This window comes from Macrobrachium nipponense, chromosome 2, assembly GCF_015104395.2.
Source record: "Macrobrachium nipponense isolate FS-2020 chromosome 2, ASM1510439v2, whole genome shotgun sequence".
Classification (NCBI taxonomy): Eukaryota; Metazoa; Arthropoda; class Malacostraca; order Decapoda; family Palaemonidae; genus Macrobrachium; species Macrobrachium nipponense.
The window spans coordinates 45,253,322-45,270,991 of NC_087201.1; the positions used below are offsets into that span (position 1 = coordinate 45,253,322).

The 17,670-nt window shown below is 42.4% G+C and overlaps 1 protein-coding gene across 1 annotated transcript in view; it reads right to left on the reverse strand.

Annotated features, from left to right (window-relative positions):
* LOC135221176 (rootletin-like) overlaps positions 1 to 17,670 on the reverse strand; it is a 364,024-nt gene that overhangs the window by 259,061 nt on the left and 87,293 nt on the right. Inside the window, exon 9 of the mRNA XM_064259000.1 lies at positions 13,092 to 13,283. Coding sequence (XP_064115070.1) covers positions 13,092 to 13,283 — 192 coding nt within the window. The remainder of the gene's footprint in view (positions 1 to 13,091; positions 13,284 to 17,670) is intronic.

The following is a 17,670-nucleotide window of genomic DNA, read 5'->3' on the forward strand; positions in this document are numbered from 1 at the left end:
GGGTGGAACGCTCTTGAAAGGAATAAAGTAAACACTTACAATCCAAGGTTCCACTCCTCTTGCTTCCAAGTTCATCCAAAACTGGTGAAGCCTTGCTCCTACAGATGCATGGAGACTGCCCCCCCCCACCTTCTTATTAGGGATATTGGAGGAAGATTTCCTAATGGTTCAAAGAGTGAAACATACTCATCCCCTTGATCTAGGGAATGACCTACAGCTTCCCATGCCATGAAAGGGCTGAGCGGACGTGGAAGGAGAAGGGTGTGAGCTAGGAGTGGTATCACGAGCGCACTTGGTTGAATGAGAGAGAAGGTTCTGCGGTGACTTCTTCTGTAGGTCAGAAGCAACCCAAATAACTGTATCCTTAGGAAAAAGGCATTTACTATCCACAGGAGAGTAAAGAAGGGCGGACCTCTGTGTCTGAGACAATCCTTTGGTGGTGAAAGAACACCAGAGGTCTTTCTTTTTCAGAATGCCCAACATAAAGAAAGAAGTAAATTCCAGGGAACTGTCCCTGTTACCTTTATCCAGGTGAAATTACTCCAGAAAGGTCCAAAGAAGTCCTCATCTGGCACCAAACATCCCTTGATTTTGTGGCCCAAAGCTCCAACAGTCCAACCAAGGAAGTTCACTATTTCTAACACATGGATGATATTCTTAATACAAAAACATTATCTTGGCTGAGTTGAAGGCTGACCTTGTGGAGTCTATGAGTCCAGAAAATCTTCCTGGGCAGAGGAACACACACCCAAAGAGAGAGCCTCCCCAGTCTTGTAACAAAGATGTCTCCTATTTAAAAGACGCGACAGTGGGAAATTAAAGTTAACCTTTCTCTGTTCCCTCGTCTCCAAAAGCCAAAGGTTAACTTTCTTCAGTGCCTAACGGAAAGAAAAGGAAAGAACTAGATTAGGCAACTTTGACGAATCTACTTATCTCTCATATATGAAGACTTTAGCAAAGTTGGAGCTGCTGGTGAGAAGGAGTCAGAGAAATTTCCTAGAAAATAGCAAAAATGCAACTTCTAGGCAGTAGGAGGAGTCTCCTTATCTCCTTCTTCCTCTTCTTCCACCAAAGAAACAGGAGACAAGGTTGTTTGCAGCTGGACATGAGCAGCAGTATGCTTCATGAAACCTAAAATGCTGTCCAGCTTACTTTGTATATCTATAACAGACGGATCCATGACAGATGTACCTTGCGACACTGTAGGGAAATCAGCTCCAACATCTGTAGTAGTTGGTTGCTGAACAACCACAACCTGATCCAGTGGCACTGATGGGCGCTTTGGCACCGATGGGTGCTTTGGTGCCAATGGGCATTCTTGCACCAATGGGAGCACTTGCACTGATAGGTGCTCCTGCGCCAATGGGAGCTCTTGAGCCAATAGGTGCTCCTGCGCCAATGGGAGCTCATGAATTACTGAAGATACAGAGGGCAGGACCGAATCCCTTTCCACTCGAGAAGGACACAAAGGCGCCAACAGCTGTTCAGGTGCCATACACTTCTTAAAGCTAGACTCTAATACAGTGGAACCATCTGGAGTAGGGAGCACTTGAGGATAAAGGATAAAGATCCAGTGCCAACAGACACTCAAAACTTTTCCTGCATGCATCCTCATCAGATGGACGCCCAGAGGAATGACTTCCTCGACGAAGAACGAACCTTAGAAGAAGTATCCTTTCACTAACCTGACCCTCTTAAGCCATCATCATCGTGTGAAAAACATTCTGGACTGTCCCAGAAGCTGCAAGAAGGATGTTGGTCCTCTTGTAACACACTGGCCTTCTAATGAAGGAGAGAAGGTGACACATTACGAGTACTCCTTTTCAGTGGACGAGACTCATCAACAAAACGCCACTGGCGCCTCGGGGACGACTCCTCAGAGCTCAACCCACTCGAAAGACGAAGACACCTCCTTAGAGACACCTTTCTAATGATGCTCTGTCACCTGAGAGGGCAACTGCTTATGAGCAGACCCCACTGACCACCCTTGGACTACTAGAATGCCTCCTCCCAGGTGCTAGGGACTTTGACAAGGACCTTTGCCTAGGAGAATCAGCATGATGAAGAACTGCCTCCTCTGAAACACAAGTATTGGCACTCAGTTCACCACCTACCTTCTCCATTAATGTTTTGGCAGATGTTCCTAACTTCTTCATCTCCTGTAACATAATTGAAAATATTTGGTCTACCAGCACTTGGAGGCTGGCAATGGCACTGGGATCGGGTGTAAGGGAGCCAGGGTTGGCAATTAGGTTGAACAGATGAGGGAGAAGGTTGATCAAAAGGTAAACTAGAGACATTTCCAGCAGGAATATCCTGACTAGCTACCTGCTTCTTACTGTTAGCCCTAGAAGCTGCTTTTTCTTTTTTTATCTCTCTCTAACTTATTCAAGTGACTGGTTAGTTTTCCAAGCTTTATTATCCCACTGATCACATTTCCCACAAGTCAAATTAGGAGAGCAAGTTTGACCCCTACAGTAAGTGGATGGCGTGTGGATCATAACACGCTTTAGTAAGTCTTGTATTGCAACCTTTGCTGCAACACCTAGTACCTTGAGAACTAGTATTGGACATGCCGAATTACTGACAAACTCAAAAACTAAGACAAGGGCTAATTCAACGGCAAAATTTACTATTTCGAAAATTAATTCCAGTTTATAACCGAAAACTACGTAATTCCTGTTTATAACTAAATATTGCCGAAATGGCTATCAAAATATTGTAGTACTTCACCAAAAAACTCCAAGTCATAAAGTCATCAACCAGAAGTAAACAAATTCCAAAAAACTTCCACTGCTGCTGCACACTGTTGACAGTACCAGCTGGCAGAAACAACTGATTTTCAGTACTGAGTTGGTTCCACTCGCCCCCAGTAGTGGCCTGGGGGTTATCTTCTAGCCCAAACAATAGAGTGCTACCACTAATTTCACATTCCAGCTGCCAACAGATAGAAACTATAGCTATGTAACTACCTGGTAAGTTGCATACATAAAAAATGTGTGGCAAGGGGACCAATGTGAGGCTGAAAGGAACCAAAGAGTAGGTGCCCCTTTTTGATAGTTGAATTCACCTACAAAAGGACTTGTCTTTGATATGGATAAGCCTCCCAAATTTGGTAGAGGATGCAACTATATGTCCAGAAGCTCGAAAACAATGACCTATAACTGCAGACACAGACAACTTCTTCTGGAGGCACAGGTGAATGATGAAGTCTGCAATCTTTAAAATATAGACACACTGAATAGACTGATACCTCTCTAATTACACCAACAGAAAATCTATCCCATTTGGCTTGGCAGAGTTGGATGGTGGAAAATCAACACAAGTAGGCTAATGGCTTCAGCAACAATTGGAAAACTTGTCTCCTTGGTCTCACTTGAAAATCTATTGGATACTTAGGTCAGCATATAACCTGCTGCAGAACATCTGCCACAGGAGCTTCTTTCATTTGGAAATCAGCAGGGATTTCAGATGGGCCATCATAAGTTGAAGATCTGGGTACTAGAGCCAAACATGAGCAATAAGGCAATGAGCAGGATTCCAGTTACTTAATGATTTGTCAGATCATGCTGAATGGGGAATGGTTAATGGTATGTAACATGTGGTACTGACCTTCCAGGCCACTGGATCAAGTTCAACTCAACACTACAACAGGAGCTTGTGGTTCAGGCTTGGTGCAAAGAGAGCCACTAGGGTCCTACTCTTTAATTACAAGCCTTGCAGACTTCAGAGTCAGCAACCACTTGAACATGAGAATCTGCTCCCCTCTGCTTAGGCTGCTATGATAATCTGCCTTTCCAACACATACCAAAGGACAATCACAATTCTTTATTACCTCTGCTAGAATAAAAACATCTACTGCGAGACAGCACAACAGTTTGGATCTTGTCCCTCCCTGGTTCCGAAAGTAAGTTACTGCATTATTTGCTATAAATAACAACCTTGAATTTTTAAACCTAAGTAAACAACTGTAGGACTGTAAAGATTGTCATCAGTTACATGAAGCTGATGGGTCACTTCAATTTAAGTCTCCCTCCAACCACATTTCTGCACTTCTAAAAACGTGAGCCATGACAGTGTATTGTGTCATGCATGAAGAGATGAAGCTCTGCAGCTCAAGGAACCAAGGAAATGCTATCTTGAAATAATCTCAGTCCTGCCACTACTGAAGATCAAGGAGTACTTCCAAAGGAGCAACAGGTTACACTAATATAACTGCAACTGACCAATACATTGAGAGAAACCACTGCAAGGGATTCTGCTTCTGCAACATGGAAAGATGACTCATCAAACAGCTACAGCTTGGCTGGAGGACTGTGCTGCTGCTGAAACTTTCAAATTAATAAAAGCAACCCAATGCCCATGCCTTCTCAGCAATGATCCAAAACCAATGGCATATTGATCTTTATTCCTAATTACATAGACCTCCTGGATGGAACAAAGTCTGACTTGCTCCAGTGGATATGCAAGATGAGCTGTTGGCACCAGTGACACAAATGTTACAAATCTTGAATTCTTGCTGTTGACTAACCAATCACCTATGTATCTCGCAATTCATGTAAAAAAATAAAGGGAGAAGGCTACCATTACTGTCTACGTCTGGCTCAAGACTGCAGAGCTATCATCAGGCCAAAGCACAGGATATAGACCTGAACCACCATGCCTCTCCACATTAAGTCAAAGGATATTGCGTGGTCTCCCTTCTTATGGGCGCCTCACTGACTCAAACCTGGAGAGGGTCTAGTGTATAGGTACTTGTTCAGTGGGTAAAAGAAGCCAGTAATGTTCTGGCAAATAACAAGAAAAGCAAAAAGCATATCCAGTAATGACCAGAAACTGTAAATACAGGAGGAAGTAATGGAAAAAGTAAAAGAGCGATTGGTGCTGAAGCAACAGACCAAAGGTATTGCTGTCAAAGCAGGCAGTGCAAAAAAAAAAAAAAAAAAACACAGTCACCCAAGCTGCCACAGATTGTTGAGACTGTTGACACCCCTTAAGTACTAGGACCAACAGCAACAGCAGTAACAGTAGCAGCTAGCCAAACTAGCAGTCCAGCAGAAGTCACACCAACAGATGGAGGACCATCAGGTGAGTCACTGCCACAGGAATGGCAGCAGTGTCTGGCACTGCAAACAGCACCAGTGATGAAGTTCACAAATAAAGCTGCAGTAGGTGCACCAGAAAACCCAGCAGACAGGAAAACATACAAGGAAAAAATGATCTGGCAAAGATGGCCAAACATCAAACCAAAAATATGCACCTGATTCCAAGCAAAGGCACTGTCCAACATTAGTAATATACTCAGATTTTTTTTACTGAGGCACATTTGCACTCACTCACAGGGGTGCCCTTTTAGCTCGGAAAAGTTTCCTGCTAGCTGATTGGTTGCAAGTCTTTTGTCCGAATGGCATCATTGTTTTAAAATAGTTAACAAGTAATGTAAATCAAAACTTATTTACTAACCTAAATTTCTCCCTCAGATATATGTTTTGCCAATAAATAATGTTAACGAATGAAGAGATTATAAAGTATTGTGATGGTAAGTATAAATTTAATAAGAATACCCGCTGAAGTCAACGACAGGAGCTTGTATTCGGATCCACGTTACATAATTTTCACTACTTTTCACATATTTTAACACCAATTGGGATAAATTGACACTAAGCCTAAAAAAAACATGTTATCATAAACTTTCTTTGAATACCAGAATCTACTAAAAACATGGAATTAATAAAACTTGCTATTGGTGAAAACTTCCGGGAGGTAAAAGGAACAGCCTGTGGCAGCCTGCCAGGAAAACTATCCCAGCTGACTGTCATAGAAGCAGTTTTTTGTAATAATATAGTTCGCCCTATCTCTTTCAGTTGATGATAGTCTTTCTTTGTGTCTCTTCAAAATATTTTGCTTAATGTTTTTTTTCACATTTTCATTCCTCACATAATATCTATCTTTTTTTCCCATATCCCCTCTTTTGTTTCTGGGAGGTCCTGATATCTGCACTACTATTCCTTATTCTCTTTGGGAAGTGTTGGCCTGAAGGGAAGCATATGCCAGTCTCATTAAAATAGTATAGACTGGGGATAAAAAATACTATGTTTAATTTTATTTGATATATTGTGAGCTACTCAACAGGTTTTACAGAATAGAATATAATTGCTACACAGCATACAATTTATATTATCATTATTATTTATTTACTTGCTGACACAAGGTACGAAATATGCTTTACAAGTTTCATATCAGGCCGCCACAGGCTGTTCCTTTTACCTCCCCAGAAGTTTTCACCAATAGCGAGTTTTATAAAATCCATGCTTTTTAGTAGATTCTGGTACTCAAAGAAAGTTTATAATAACATGTTTTTTTTTATGCTTAGTGTAATTTATCCCAAATGGTGTTAAAACATGTGAGAAGTAAAAAAAAATTATGCAGCGTGCATCCAAAAACAAGCTCCTGTCGTTGACTTCAGCGGGTATTCTTATTAAAATTAGACTTACCATCACAATACTTTATAATCTCTTTATTCATTAACATTATTTATTGACAAAACATATATCTGAGGGAGAAATTTAGGATAGTAAATAAGTTTCAATTCACATTATTTGGTAATTATTTGAAAACAATAATGCTATTCGGGCAAAATACTTACAACCAATCAGCTAGCAGGAAACTTTTCTGAGCTAAAAGGGCACCCTGTGAGTGAGTGTAAATGCGCCTCTGTAAAAAGAAACTTAGTTTAGTGGCCTGAAGGCAGCAAAAGATTGATAAAAATGTAGTGGTGCAGGCATATCAGGTGGTTGGTGCCATCCATATGATATGCATGTAAATTAATTAATTTTACAGTGGTATATAATTTATAAATTTTGTCATAATTATCTTAACTCTTTTATTTCTTAGTCTAAAACAGCACAATGTATGTTAAAAAAGAAAGGCCTTCAAGAAATCAATCCACTTTTCCAACTCTGTCCTCCATATTATCACCACAGGATTGAGATTAACAGCGAACGATATAAATACATACCCAAATTTGGCAACCATTTTCTTATTTTTTTAATTATTCTTAATTCAATTACTTTTCATACCTATTTCATCAAAATTTTCTTTTGCTTTAATAAATATGTTTGACTTTCATTATGTATACAAGTAAGTTGTCACTTCATACTTCTCTCTTTCTTTCTGTTTTCTTTTCTCTATTTCCACTTACTTAGCAGCACAGAAATGACAAATTTTCTAAGACAATTTGTATTTTTCATAGCTATAAACCTCAGGTCTTAACAACAGGATAATTTTCTAGCACCTAGCTGGATCCGGTTAAATCGCAGATGAAAAGCAAGGAATCTTATGGGATCTGGCAACGTGTGCGTATATCGGGTGAAAAGTGTTCAAGGACCACACACCCGCGCCACAGCATTCAGTCTTTTTCTTAACCGCCTGTCATGGTTGACCTCTCTCGGCCTTTTACCCAGTTCATTGCCTGTTTTCGCTCGTGATTCTGTGTGTGTGCTTGTATTATGGCTTCTTCTGCTCCTTCTCGGCCTTGACAACGTGTATGCCTGGGGTATTCAAGGTTTCCCGTGTTCTCGTTTTTTGGCTTCTTCAGCGACAGATCCCTACAAAACTTGCAGTAGGTGTCGTTCTAGCGTTTGTACCATAACAAATCCCTGCACGGAATGTTGTGTGTGGCCTAGAGAGCAGTGGAAGTTATTTTATAGTAAGAGGGAGCATTGTAGAGTTTCTACCCTTCCTGCATGGGAGGGATTTTCTTCTCCTCTTCCCGATACTTTGTCTCCTGCCGCAGTCACACCCCATGCTAGAATTGTGCCTTTGTCTCCTTCCTTTTCTGCCATCGATTCGTAGTTAAAGTAGCGGGAGGCCCTCAGGCTGATTTATCATGTAATGTCACCCCATCTTCCTTGGGAGTTAATTTACTTCCCAAGAGGAAGGAGGCTTTTTCATCAGTTTATTTAATTTCAGAGTCGGAGGTCCAAAATGGCGGCGCTCTGGGGGTCGCTTGGGCTACGGGGTCCACCCTCCTTGGAGGGTTTGCTAACGCACTTCTTAGATGCTCGCCTCCCACCTCCTCAGGCCACCCAGGCTCTCCCCCCTCCCCCTGGCCTCATCTTCATTGGTAGCCGAGGTCAACCATATTGAATTGCTTCGCCAGTGACAGTTGCTGCTTCTTTGAGTCAGAGGGAAGCCGTGCGTCAGCGCCGCTGGTGACGTCATGGGTCGAGGGGAAGCTGTGACGTCAGCGCTGCTAGTGACATCACTTCCATCGATGACAATACTCCCAGTTTCCTCCATTGCTTTGCTTTGCTCATCTGTGTCGTCATCATTTGCTCCCGTGACGTCATCACTGCCATCCAGTTTGCTGTATCTCCCTTCCATGTTGTCAGCCCCTTCTCTTGCTGATCCATCTGAGGCTTTATGTCAGGCAGTTCTTAAGATATTGGACTTGGAAGTTATGTTTGCTGCCATGTCGGCTGGGAGGACTGGAAGCAATCGTGTTGCGTCGCCCCCTCCTCCTGCAGAGATTGTATAAGGAGTCAGTGCTGTCTTCCTCTCCTTCTCCCCCATCTCTGCCGTGTCAGCGTATCAAGTGTTGGAAGGTTAAGGACTTTGCCTTTTCTTCGTCTGTGAGTGAGGAGCGGCATACCCATGTTCCTGCGAGTGTTAGTGTTTCATCCCCTGTGCAATCTGTAGTGGCTGCTTCATCATCTGCATCGAGTCGCGACTGTGTTGCAACCTCCCATGTTCGTGCACGTTGCAAATTCTTCCGCTTCTCCAACACCAAGGCCTATTCGGCGCCATAAGGATCTCAAGGCACCTGTCAAGAGATCGAAAGTTGTGAGTGCAGAAATAGTGCAGCAGGAGTGTTTGTTTGCCCCTCCCCTCGGTGCTTCCCAGGGTTTTGACTTCATGGGATTCTCATTCTATTTTGAGTGTTCGAGACGCTTCATCTTTGCACATACATGCGTCCACCCCACACATGCATGTACACAGCCACATACGCAAGTCATCTATTGCGAGTGTGCATAGTGATGTGCCTAGTGTTGTGGTTGGTTTGTCGCAGGAGTTGGCGCTTGGATCCAGCCCAGACAGGCTGGTTGGCAATTCGGGCTGTTTGGCTACTGGTTCTTCTGTTGGTTTACACAAAGGTGCTTTGGATAAGCCTGCGCATTCTTCTCATCGTTGGTCTCCATTCCCGGAGCAGGAGGGAGACATGCAAGAGTTTTTGTCTTCCTTTACCAAAGTTGTCAATCTCATTCGTTTGTTTGTTTTTGTTTGTATGGTGTTTTTACGTTGCATGGAACCAGTGGTTATTCAGCAACGGGACCAACGGCTTTACGTGACTTCTGAACCACGTCAAGAGTGAACTTCTATTACCAGATATACACATCTCTCACTCCTCAATGGAATGGCCGAGAATCAAACCCGCGACCACCGAGGTGGGACGCAAACACCATACCAACCACACCACCGAGGCGCTCGATCAATCTCATTCGTGGGTTCAACAATTTGGAGAGTAGGACTCAGGCTCAGTCGTCTTTCACTCCTTCCTGCTTGGATGCCTGGCTGGGAGCTACGCAAGATCCCAAGTCATCATTTCAACTTCCCTTATCGGGGCATGTCCAGTCGGTCTTGCATAAGGTAAACGCCTCTGTTTTAGATCAGGACAGGTCTCTTCGCACAAGGTGTTATTCAAAGTTGATTCCCCCGCCTCTCACGAGGCATAGGAAGTACTATGCCACAAACTCTGCCTACTTGATGTCACGTAATCTTAACCCGGTCATCATTCGTCTGAAGCCAGGGTTGACTTTGGAGTAGGTGAGGTCGGTGGCTCCATGTCTGTCTCCGCAGGATGCCTCAGCTTTGGAGTCTACTGCATCCTCCATGTTGCAGACGGTTTCTTGGTTGGACTTCTGGTCAGAGGTCATTGCCAAGATAGCTGCCGACAGGTTCCCAGAGGGGTTGGTGAGTGCTTCTTCTTTTGCCAGTTTGTTGCAGTCTGGGGGCAAGGCGTTCTCGTACACCTCTTTGTCAATTTACGGGCTAATCTTCTCCTGATCAGAAGAGACATGGCTTTGTCTAGGATAGAAAGATCGGTTGACCCTGAGTCCTTGCTGGCATTAAGTCATGGGGACCTTTTGGAATCACAGTTTCTGTTCCCTCGGACTTGGCTGGAGGACGCGATAGACTGACATCAGGCTGCCACAAAGGACAGGTTAGTGCACCAGGCTGTGTCAAAGTCAGTTTCATCCTCGCAGACATCTGGCTCCTCCTCCTCCTCCTCCTGCCCAGAAGCACTCATGAAGATCGTCGCCTGGTAGGCCGTCAAGGAGTTCAGTTTCAGCAGGGCTTTCTCGTTCGTCCCAGTCTAGGTCAGACCCTTTCGCTCCCACTCTTTTAAGTCAAGAAAGGGCCCAAGGGGCAGAGGTAAAGGGGGTCGTCAGTAGGTTTGGTGCCTCTCCCTCTCCTGTGCCACAAGTGGGGGGGTGCCTGGTGGGCCAGTGGGCCAAGTGGCAGAGTTAAGGGGCAGAGAAGTGGGTAGTAGATGTTCTTCAGGTAGGGTACCTACTGCCATTCGACTACTCTCTCCCGCTCTTGAACAAGCCTCTGCTCAGGAAGATGTATTCCCCAGATTCTCCAAAGTTCTTGGCTCTCCAGGAGGAAGTGCAGAAGATGCTGAAAAGAATGCAATACAGGAAGTGGTGCATCTGTCTCCAGGGTTTTACAGTCACATCTTTTTGGTGCCCAAGGCATCAGGAGGTTGGAGACCTGACCTGTGATTGACTTATCCACCTGGAATAATTTCATCAGGAAAACAAAGTTCAAGATGGAGACCCTGCGATCAGTGTTGGCAGCTGTGAGGGAAAGTGAATTCATGCTGTCGATAGATTTGAAGGACAAATATTTCCAGATCCCTATTAATCCGTCGTTCATGAAGTTCCTTCGCTTCTCTCTTGGAGACAAGGTCTTCTAGTTCAAAGTCCTGTGCTTTGGGCTGACCACAGCCCCTCAGGTGTTCACAAGGGTCTTCTCTCTCGTCTTAAGTTGGGCCCATACTCAGGGGATCCGTTTGCTGAGGTACCTCGATGATTGGTTGGTCTTGGCAGGTTCCAGGGAGAAGCTGCTGCAGGACAGAGATTGTCTGCTTCAGTTTTGTCTAAAACTGGGCATCGTGGTGAACCAAGAGAAGTCAAACCTTGTACCCAAGTGAAAGGATCCTCTATCTGGGCATGGTCATCGATACGGCAGTTTCAAGGGTTTTCCCATCTGATCAGAGGTTGGAGAAGTTGCGAGTGGTGGCGCGCAACTTCCTGTTGCAAACACATCAGTCAGCTCATTAGTGACAGGTTCTTCTGGGAACTTTGTCTTCTCTAGAGAAGCTGGTCCCTCATGGGCGACTTCATCTTTGATCTCTGCAATGGAGACAGGGAATTCTGGTCTTCGGCAGAGGACTCACCCCTAATAAGGGTTCCTCTGTCTCTAAAAGTGAGAGAAGGCCTTCATTGGAGGCTGGACAACCGGAATCTCTTTAAATTAAATGTCACAAGAAATTAAACCTTCTTTGTGGGGGTCCCTGAATAAAACTCCAAAGGGATTTCACACCATGGAGGATGGTTGAAGAAAAGTGAGGTCATGAGTATAGTATAGTTTTGGGTGAGTATACTATAGTTTTGGGAAGTGCTCTTAAATGAGATTACAGTATTCTGTGCATAATAAACAAGAGGTGAACTACCTGTACTGACAACTTTTGACAGACCCCTACAAAAACAAATAAAAAAAATACCAAGAATTACCAAATTGAGCAAATCAAGCCTTACTGACTTACACACCAGCAAGAGTAAGGAAAGGGTAAAATTCAATAATGAAGCCATAAATGAACCAGAATATTTACATAAAGCTGGGAGGACAACTGCCAGTGGGTAAAGCTTAATCCCTCACTATAGAGGAACAATGAATGAAATTAGTGAACATTAAAGAAAGGAATAAAAGGCTGAAGAGAAAATAGATACAAATGAAATCGCAAAATACACAACACTAGGTATCATCTCTAAGAAAAAGAGAGTAGCTGTGAAACATGATACGTAGAATGAACTGATTAGTTACATCTAACCAATGGTCCACCAGTTTGCAACGAAACAGTCAAAACTTTTTCTTTTGCTTCTTTCATCTCTATGACATCAGAGCAAGTGTGTCTGCAATTTAGTAGTAGCTATCCTCTAAGTACAATATTAAGTGATGGCATTAAATAGCTAAAAAGAAACAAGAAAATATTTTGCAAACCTTTTCATAAGTGATTTTCTAATGAATCTCATCACATCATACCTATACTCGATTTTTTCCATCTGTCCACCCACTTGTGGTGTTCGCACATGGTAACACTATGTCCCGGGCTTTAAATAGTTACGCTGTGTGTAAGTTTTAGGTAAATAAAAGGATATCTGGTTGTACATTTGCAGCTGAAAAGTGTTTTAATAATTTATTGTATGCGAATTACACCGTTAATATTCGAAATAGGATATTGTTATTATTGTTGAGTGTAAGTTGCCTTTTCAGGGTGGCAAATGAAACAGCCAGACGCAAATTCCATTAAACAGATGCTAAACCAAATTACGCCGTATCGTATCTGGCTAAAATGCACTTTATAAAAATTAAAAGTATATACTGATAAACTTACATCTATTGAAGTAACATGTAGTTTAGTAGCAGAGTAGGTCTGGTCCAATAAAGTTGACATCTTGCCGTAGTGAACAGTGAGAGAGGCAATTTTTCCGCCACTGCATCTGGCTGTTCCATTCGCTACCCCGAATATTAACGGCGTAATTCGCATACAGTAAATTATTAAAACACTTTTCAGTTGCAAATGTACACCCAGATATCCTTTAATTTACCTAAAACTTACACATAGCATAACTATTTAAAGCCCGGGACGCAGTGTTACCATGCGCGAGCACCACAGGCGGGTGGACAGACGGAAAAAACCGATTATAGTTTATCTCATCAAAATCATAGATTTACTTTTTACAATATCTCCACATAAACACACATTCCAGACTTGGATTGTTTTGTATTATATTAAATCTAACCTGAAGATTTTCTTGATGACGATGAAGTTGTTCTTGATACATCTCTATTTCCCGCTGTGCATCTAGGAGCTTGTGAGTCTGAAGATCTAAAGTCCCTCTAAGTTGCTCCTGAAGCTTGTCCTGGTCAGCTTTAGCTTGCATTACTGCCTCGGTGATAGCTGCACTTTGCTCAGCTGATGTTTGCACCTGGATCTTGGGATAATTAAAAGAAATATTATGAAAAATTTCTAATTCCACATTCCTTATTACGTATTAGTAGCAGTATAAAAAGACCACTGAATCACATTTCTTTCCTGTCAAAAAGACCCACAAAAAAGTTTTTCTAAAATGAGATGAGAACATTTCAAGAAGTTAAAGGGGGGTCAGGCTACTCTGGGGTTAAAAAATCATATTTTCATAATAAGATCAATTTTCACATAAAAACAAATAAATGTTTTCACTCACACAGCAGCTTAAAATTTTGAAATTCACAGTACACTTCTAATCTTTTAGTGTATGTAACTAGGCACCCCCAACTTTCGGGGGAGAATAGGTACAACAAAGCTGAAGAGCTCATTCGTTTATGCACTATGTCCATGAAAGGGGAGAAGGGAGGGCTTCAATTCTTTAATTACTTGGTAAGTTTATATGAAACTTAAATTCTATTATGAAAATACCCCACATTGCCAGGAGGTGGCATGCATGTGAGCATATTCTACTCAAAAACATTCAGTAATGGTAAAGAATTTGAAACAGAAAGGTAGCTAGCATTGGTCAAATGCTTGTAACCTTAACTGGTAAGAGAGCTACAGCAGGAAGATACTACCTCTGATTGGTGCTCATCTTAACCTGTAATGGTGTGGCGGTATAGCGGTGGAGCGCCTCTATTTCAGTGGGAGCTTTGCAGAGGAGTATTCTGATGGCTAACAAAGCATTAAAAAAAACGAACCAGACAATGCTGTTACCCACACATAAAATAAAAACCCCTACCCATCCAATAAAAGACTGATGAGTACTCCAGGTAGACAGTACTCCAGGGCTCCCCAAGATTCAAACTCGACACCCTATATCAAGGCAAAGAGATAAAGAATAGAAGGAATACCTCCATGCTTCGTCTCCCAACACCAAGCCAGCCACTGACAATGGACTCAGGGTAATGTCTCCACTTCATGCAAATAATGTGACACAAATGCTGATTTACACCTCCAAAAGGTGAAATGAAGAATCGCGGATAACTACAATTATGTTTAAAAGCCAATGAGGTAGCGACATCTCTAATTTCGTAGGCTTAAACTTTAAAGGCGAGTAAAAATGCCTCCTGAATTCTCGAGTGCGACTCACCAATAGTACCTCTTAAAAAGGACTCCAATGCATTCTTAGAAAGTGATCGGGAAGGATTATTTTACAAAGCATCAGAAGTTGCTAGAGGGGCCTCTGATCCACTTGGTTCTATTAAGGTAATAATCTCAAAGCCCTTACAGGGCAAAGAGCTCTCTCTCTTCTTCTGGTCCAAGAATGTCCATCATATTCTTGATGATGAAAGAATGGGGCTAGGGTTTAGAAGGAGTCTTGTTCTTAGCCAGAAAACCAAGGATAAATGAGACGGCCACATCTCCTTGGGAGAATCTGACTCTCTTATCTATGGCTTGCAGCTTACTGATTCTTTTGGCCAGAGCCAAAACAACTAAGAAAAGGGTTTTCCTTGTTAAATCTCTGAAAGAGATGGGGCAAAGAGGCCCAAACAGAGAGTCCAAAAGCCATTTCAGGAGGTTTCAGAAGAACAAACCTGTTCTCTTCTGCTTAGTCATGTCAAAGGACTTAATTAGATCACTAATACCCTGATCAGATAACAGATCCAGGCCTCTGTGTCTACAACAGAACCCAGCATGCCTCTGTATCCTTTGATGGTAGATGAAGACTTCAAAATCTGTTATAGATGTTTTAGAAGTAGAGACGTTATGTCTTCGACACCAGCTGCAAAAAACTTCCCACTAGGCCTGGCAGACTCTACAAGAAGACTGATATCTACACCTTGCAACTGCCTCTGCAGCTGGTCTTGAAAAGCCCTTCACTCTGACAAGTTTCCTGACAGTCTGAAGCCTCAAAGTAAGAGCGTATAGTCCTAGGCAGAACTGATGGAAATGTGGCTGTCTAAGAAGATTTGGTCTCTGTGGCAGAAGTCTTGGAAAGTCTACTAGAAGCCTCAGAGGGTTTGGGAGCCACTCCTTTAGAGGCCATAACAGAGTTACTAGGGTCACTGAAGTATTGTGGTGTGTTAAAAACTTGTTTAAAACTTCTCTGACACAGCTGAATGGCAGGAGAGCATACACATCCAGGTTCAACCAATCCTACAGCATGGTATCGGTTGCCCATGCCACATGGTCCAGAACTGAAGAACAAAACATTGGAAGGTGATGACGACTTTCCCTAGTTTCCACACGTCGATGCATACCAGTGGATTCAGTATCCACTCCATCGGTAGAACCTGTCTGCAGCGACTTAGTTCGTCCGCCAAAACATTCAGCTGGCCTTGGATGAATCACTTAACAATCTTGGTGCGATATTTTTGTGGACACAAAAGGAGATCCTTTGCTGCTTTGTAGAGGGAGGATTGAGCACCCCCCTGATTCTTGACAAAAGACAGAGCAGTTGTGTTGGTCTGAATGGACCACTATCGTCTTGTTGAAGGTCGCTGCTTCAAGCAATAAAAGGCCTAAATGAATTGCAATCTCTTATAATTATGTGAAGTTTCCTTACATGCGTCTGCTGGTTCAGAGCTTGTATAGATTCCAGAGGCTACCTAAGTCTTTAACCAGCATTTGTATGAGAAATGAAAGGCATTGGCAGTTTTATGAAAGTCACCCCAAGCAACCTCATCCATTCACTTTTAGAGTAAATTATACTGTCCATGAATTAAATATGCCAAGAATCGAGATTTTACCAGCAAAATATTCAGTTAGTCCCCCTTGGAACTTTCCAGAGGTAAAATTTTGTAGATATTTTAATTATACCAAGACAGAATTGTCCAGTGAGGCCATGTGGTCAATATTTTTAGAACACTCTTTGCAACATGATGACTCCACTGCAGTTTTCATGGATGGCTCAAAGTCAGATGCTGGCGTCGGCTTTGGTGTAGCCTTCCCTGATGTAGAGAGAAGCGGCAGGTTATCATCTGTTGCATCGATTTTAACAGCAGAATTATATGCAATTTTAAAGGCTTTAAAGGAAGTTTTAATTCGGAAGGAAACTAATTTTATTATATATTGTGACTCAAGAAGTGTTCTTCAGTCGCTGGAATCTTTTAACCCTCTAAACCCTCTGATTTTAGATATATTGGAATGGCTGCTTTTACTAAAAAGAAGAGGGAAAGAAATAAAGTTCTGTTGGGTTCCTTCCCATGTTGGGGTGACTGGGAATGAGAAAGCTGACCAACTTGCAAAGTCTGCGGTCAGCTCCCCAGAACCTTCAAGATGCCAACTACCATATCGGGATTTGTATCCTCTAGTACGTCAGAGAATTAAAAAATGTTGGCAGTCCCAGTGTCTCCTTGGTCATATCCATATATGCCAAGGAGACAAGAAACGATGTTGTGCAGATTGAGGATTGGACATACAAGACTCACCCATGGGTTCTTGATGTCCCATGAAAATCCTCCATTTTGCGAGAACTGTACTGTGCCCTTGACTGTGAAACATTTGCTGGTTGAGTGTCCCAGATTCGGGAATTTGAGACATAGGTTCCGGTCTTGGGGTCATGACAGATTTAAATTTAAATTATACATTGACTGCCTATGTAAGAACTTTTATATATGAAAAAAAATTTTATATACATATATTTATAAATATTCTTATATGAAATTTATTTAAAATGTAATTTTTTCTATTTAATTTATTTCGGTGTCAATTACCCAGATGTTATGACACCAGATTTAATTGACACAATCAATCAATCAATCTTCCCAAGACCACGTCCCAGAAACTTCCATGTCTCCCAGAAGAGCCCCCCCAAATCAGATCCAATGCATCTGAGTATAAGGCTAGGATAGGGCTCAAAAGAAGGAAAGACTTCCCCTCTAAAAGTTTTCCTACTAATAGCCATCACTGAGGGTCTTCCTTGATTTCTGGGGTGATGGGAAACACGAACGAGGCCAACTGAGTTTTCCTATTCCAACTTGCCTTCAGGAAGAATTGCAGTACCATTATATGGAGTCTTCCTAAAGGGACAAACTTCTCGATGGACAAGAGTTCCTAAAAGAATCATCCACTTGTTGGGCGAACAAGATGGAAGAGAGAGGAAGCTTCAAACTCTCGGGAGGCATGAGGCAACTCTTTTGAGGGACGGAAAAGTTAAAAAATTCAGAGCTGATCGTCATCCCCAAATAAAGAATCACTTTGAGTCGTAATTAGCTGCTATTTTTGTGGGTTGACTATAGCAAAGACCAACCAGCTTTGCAACTAAGCCCCACCTACTGATTACGTCACAACCACTCCTTGAAGCTGATTGGTTGGAAATAGTTTCGAAAAGTTGATAAATCTGTGGTTCTTTTCATTTTCATTTATTTTGCAATGGTTGTTTTACTGAACTAAAATACATTGTGCTG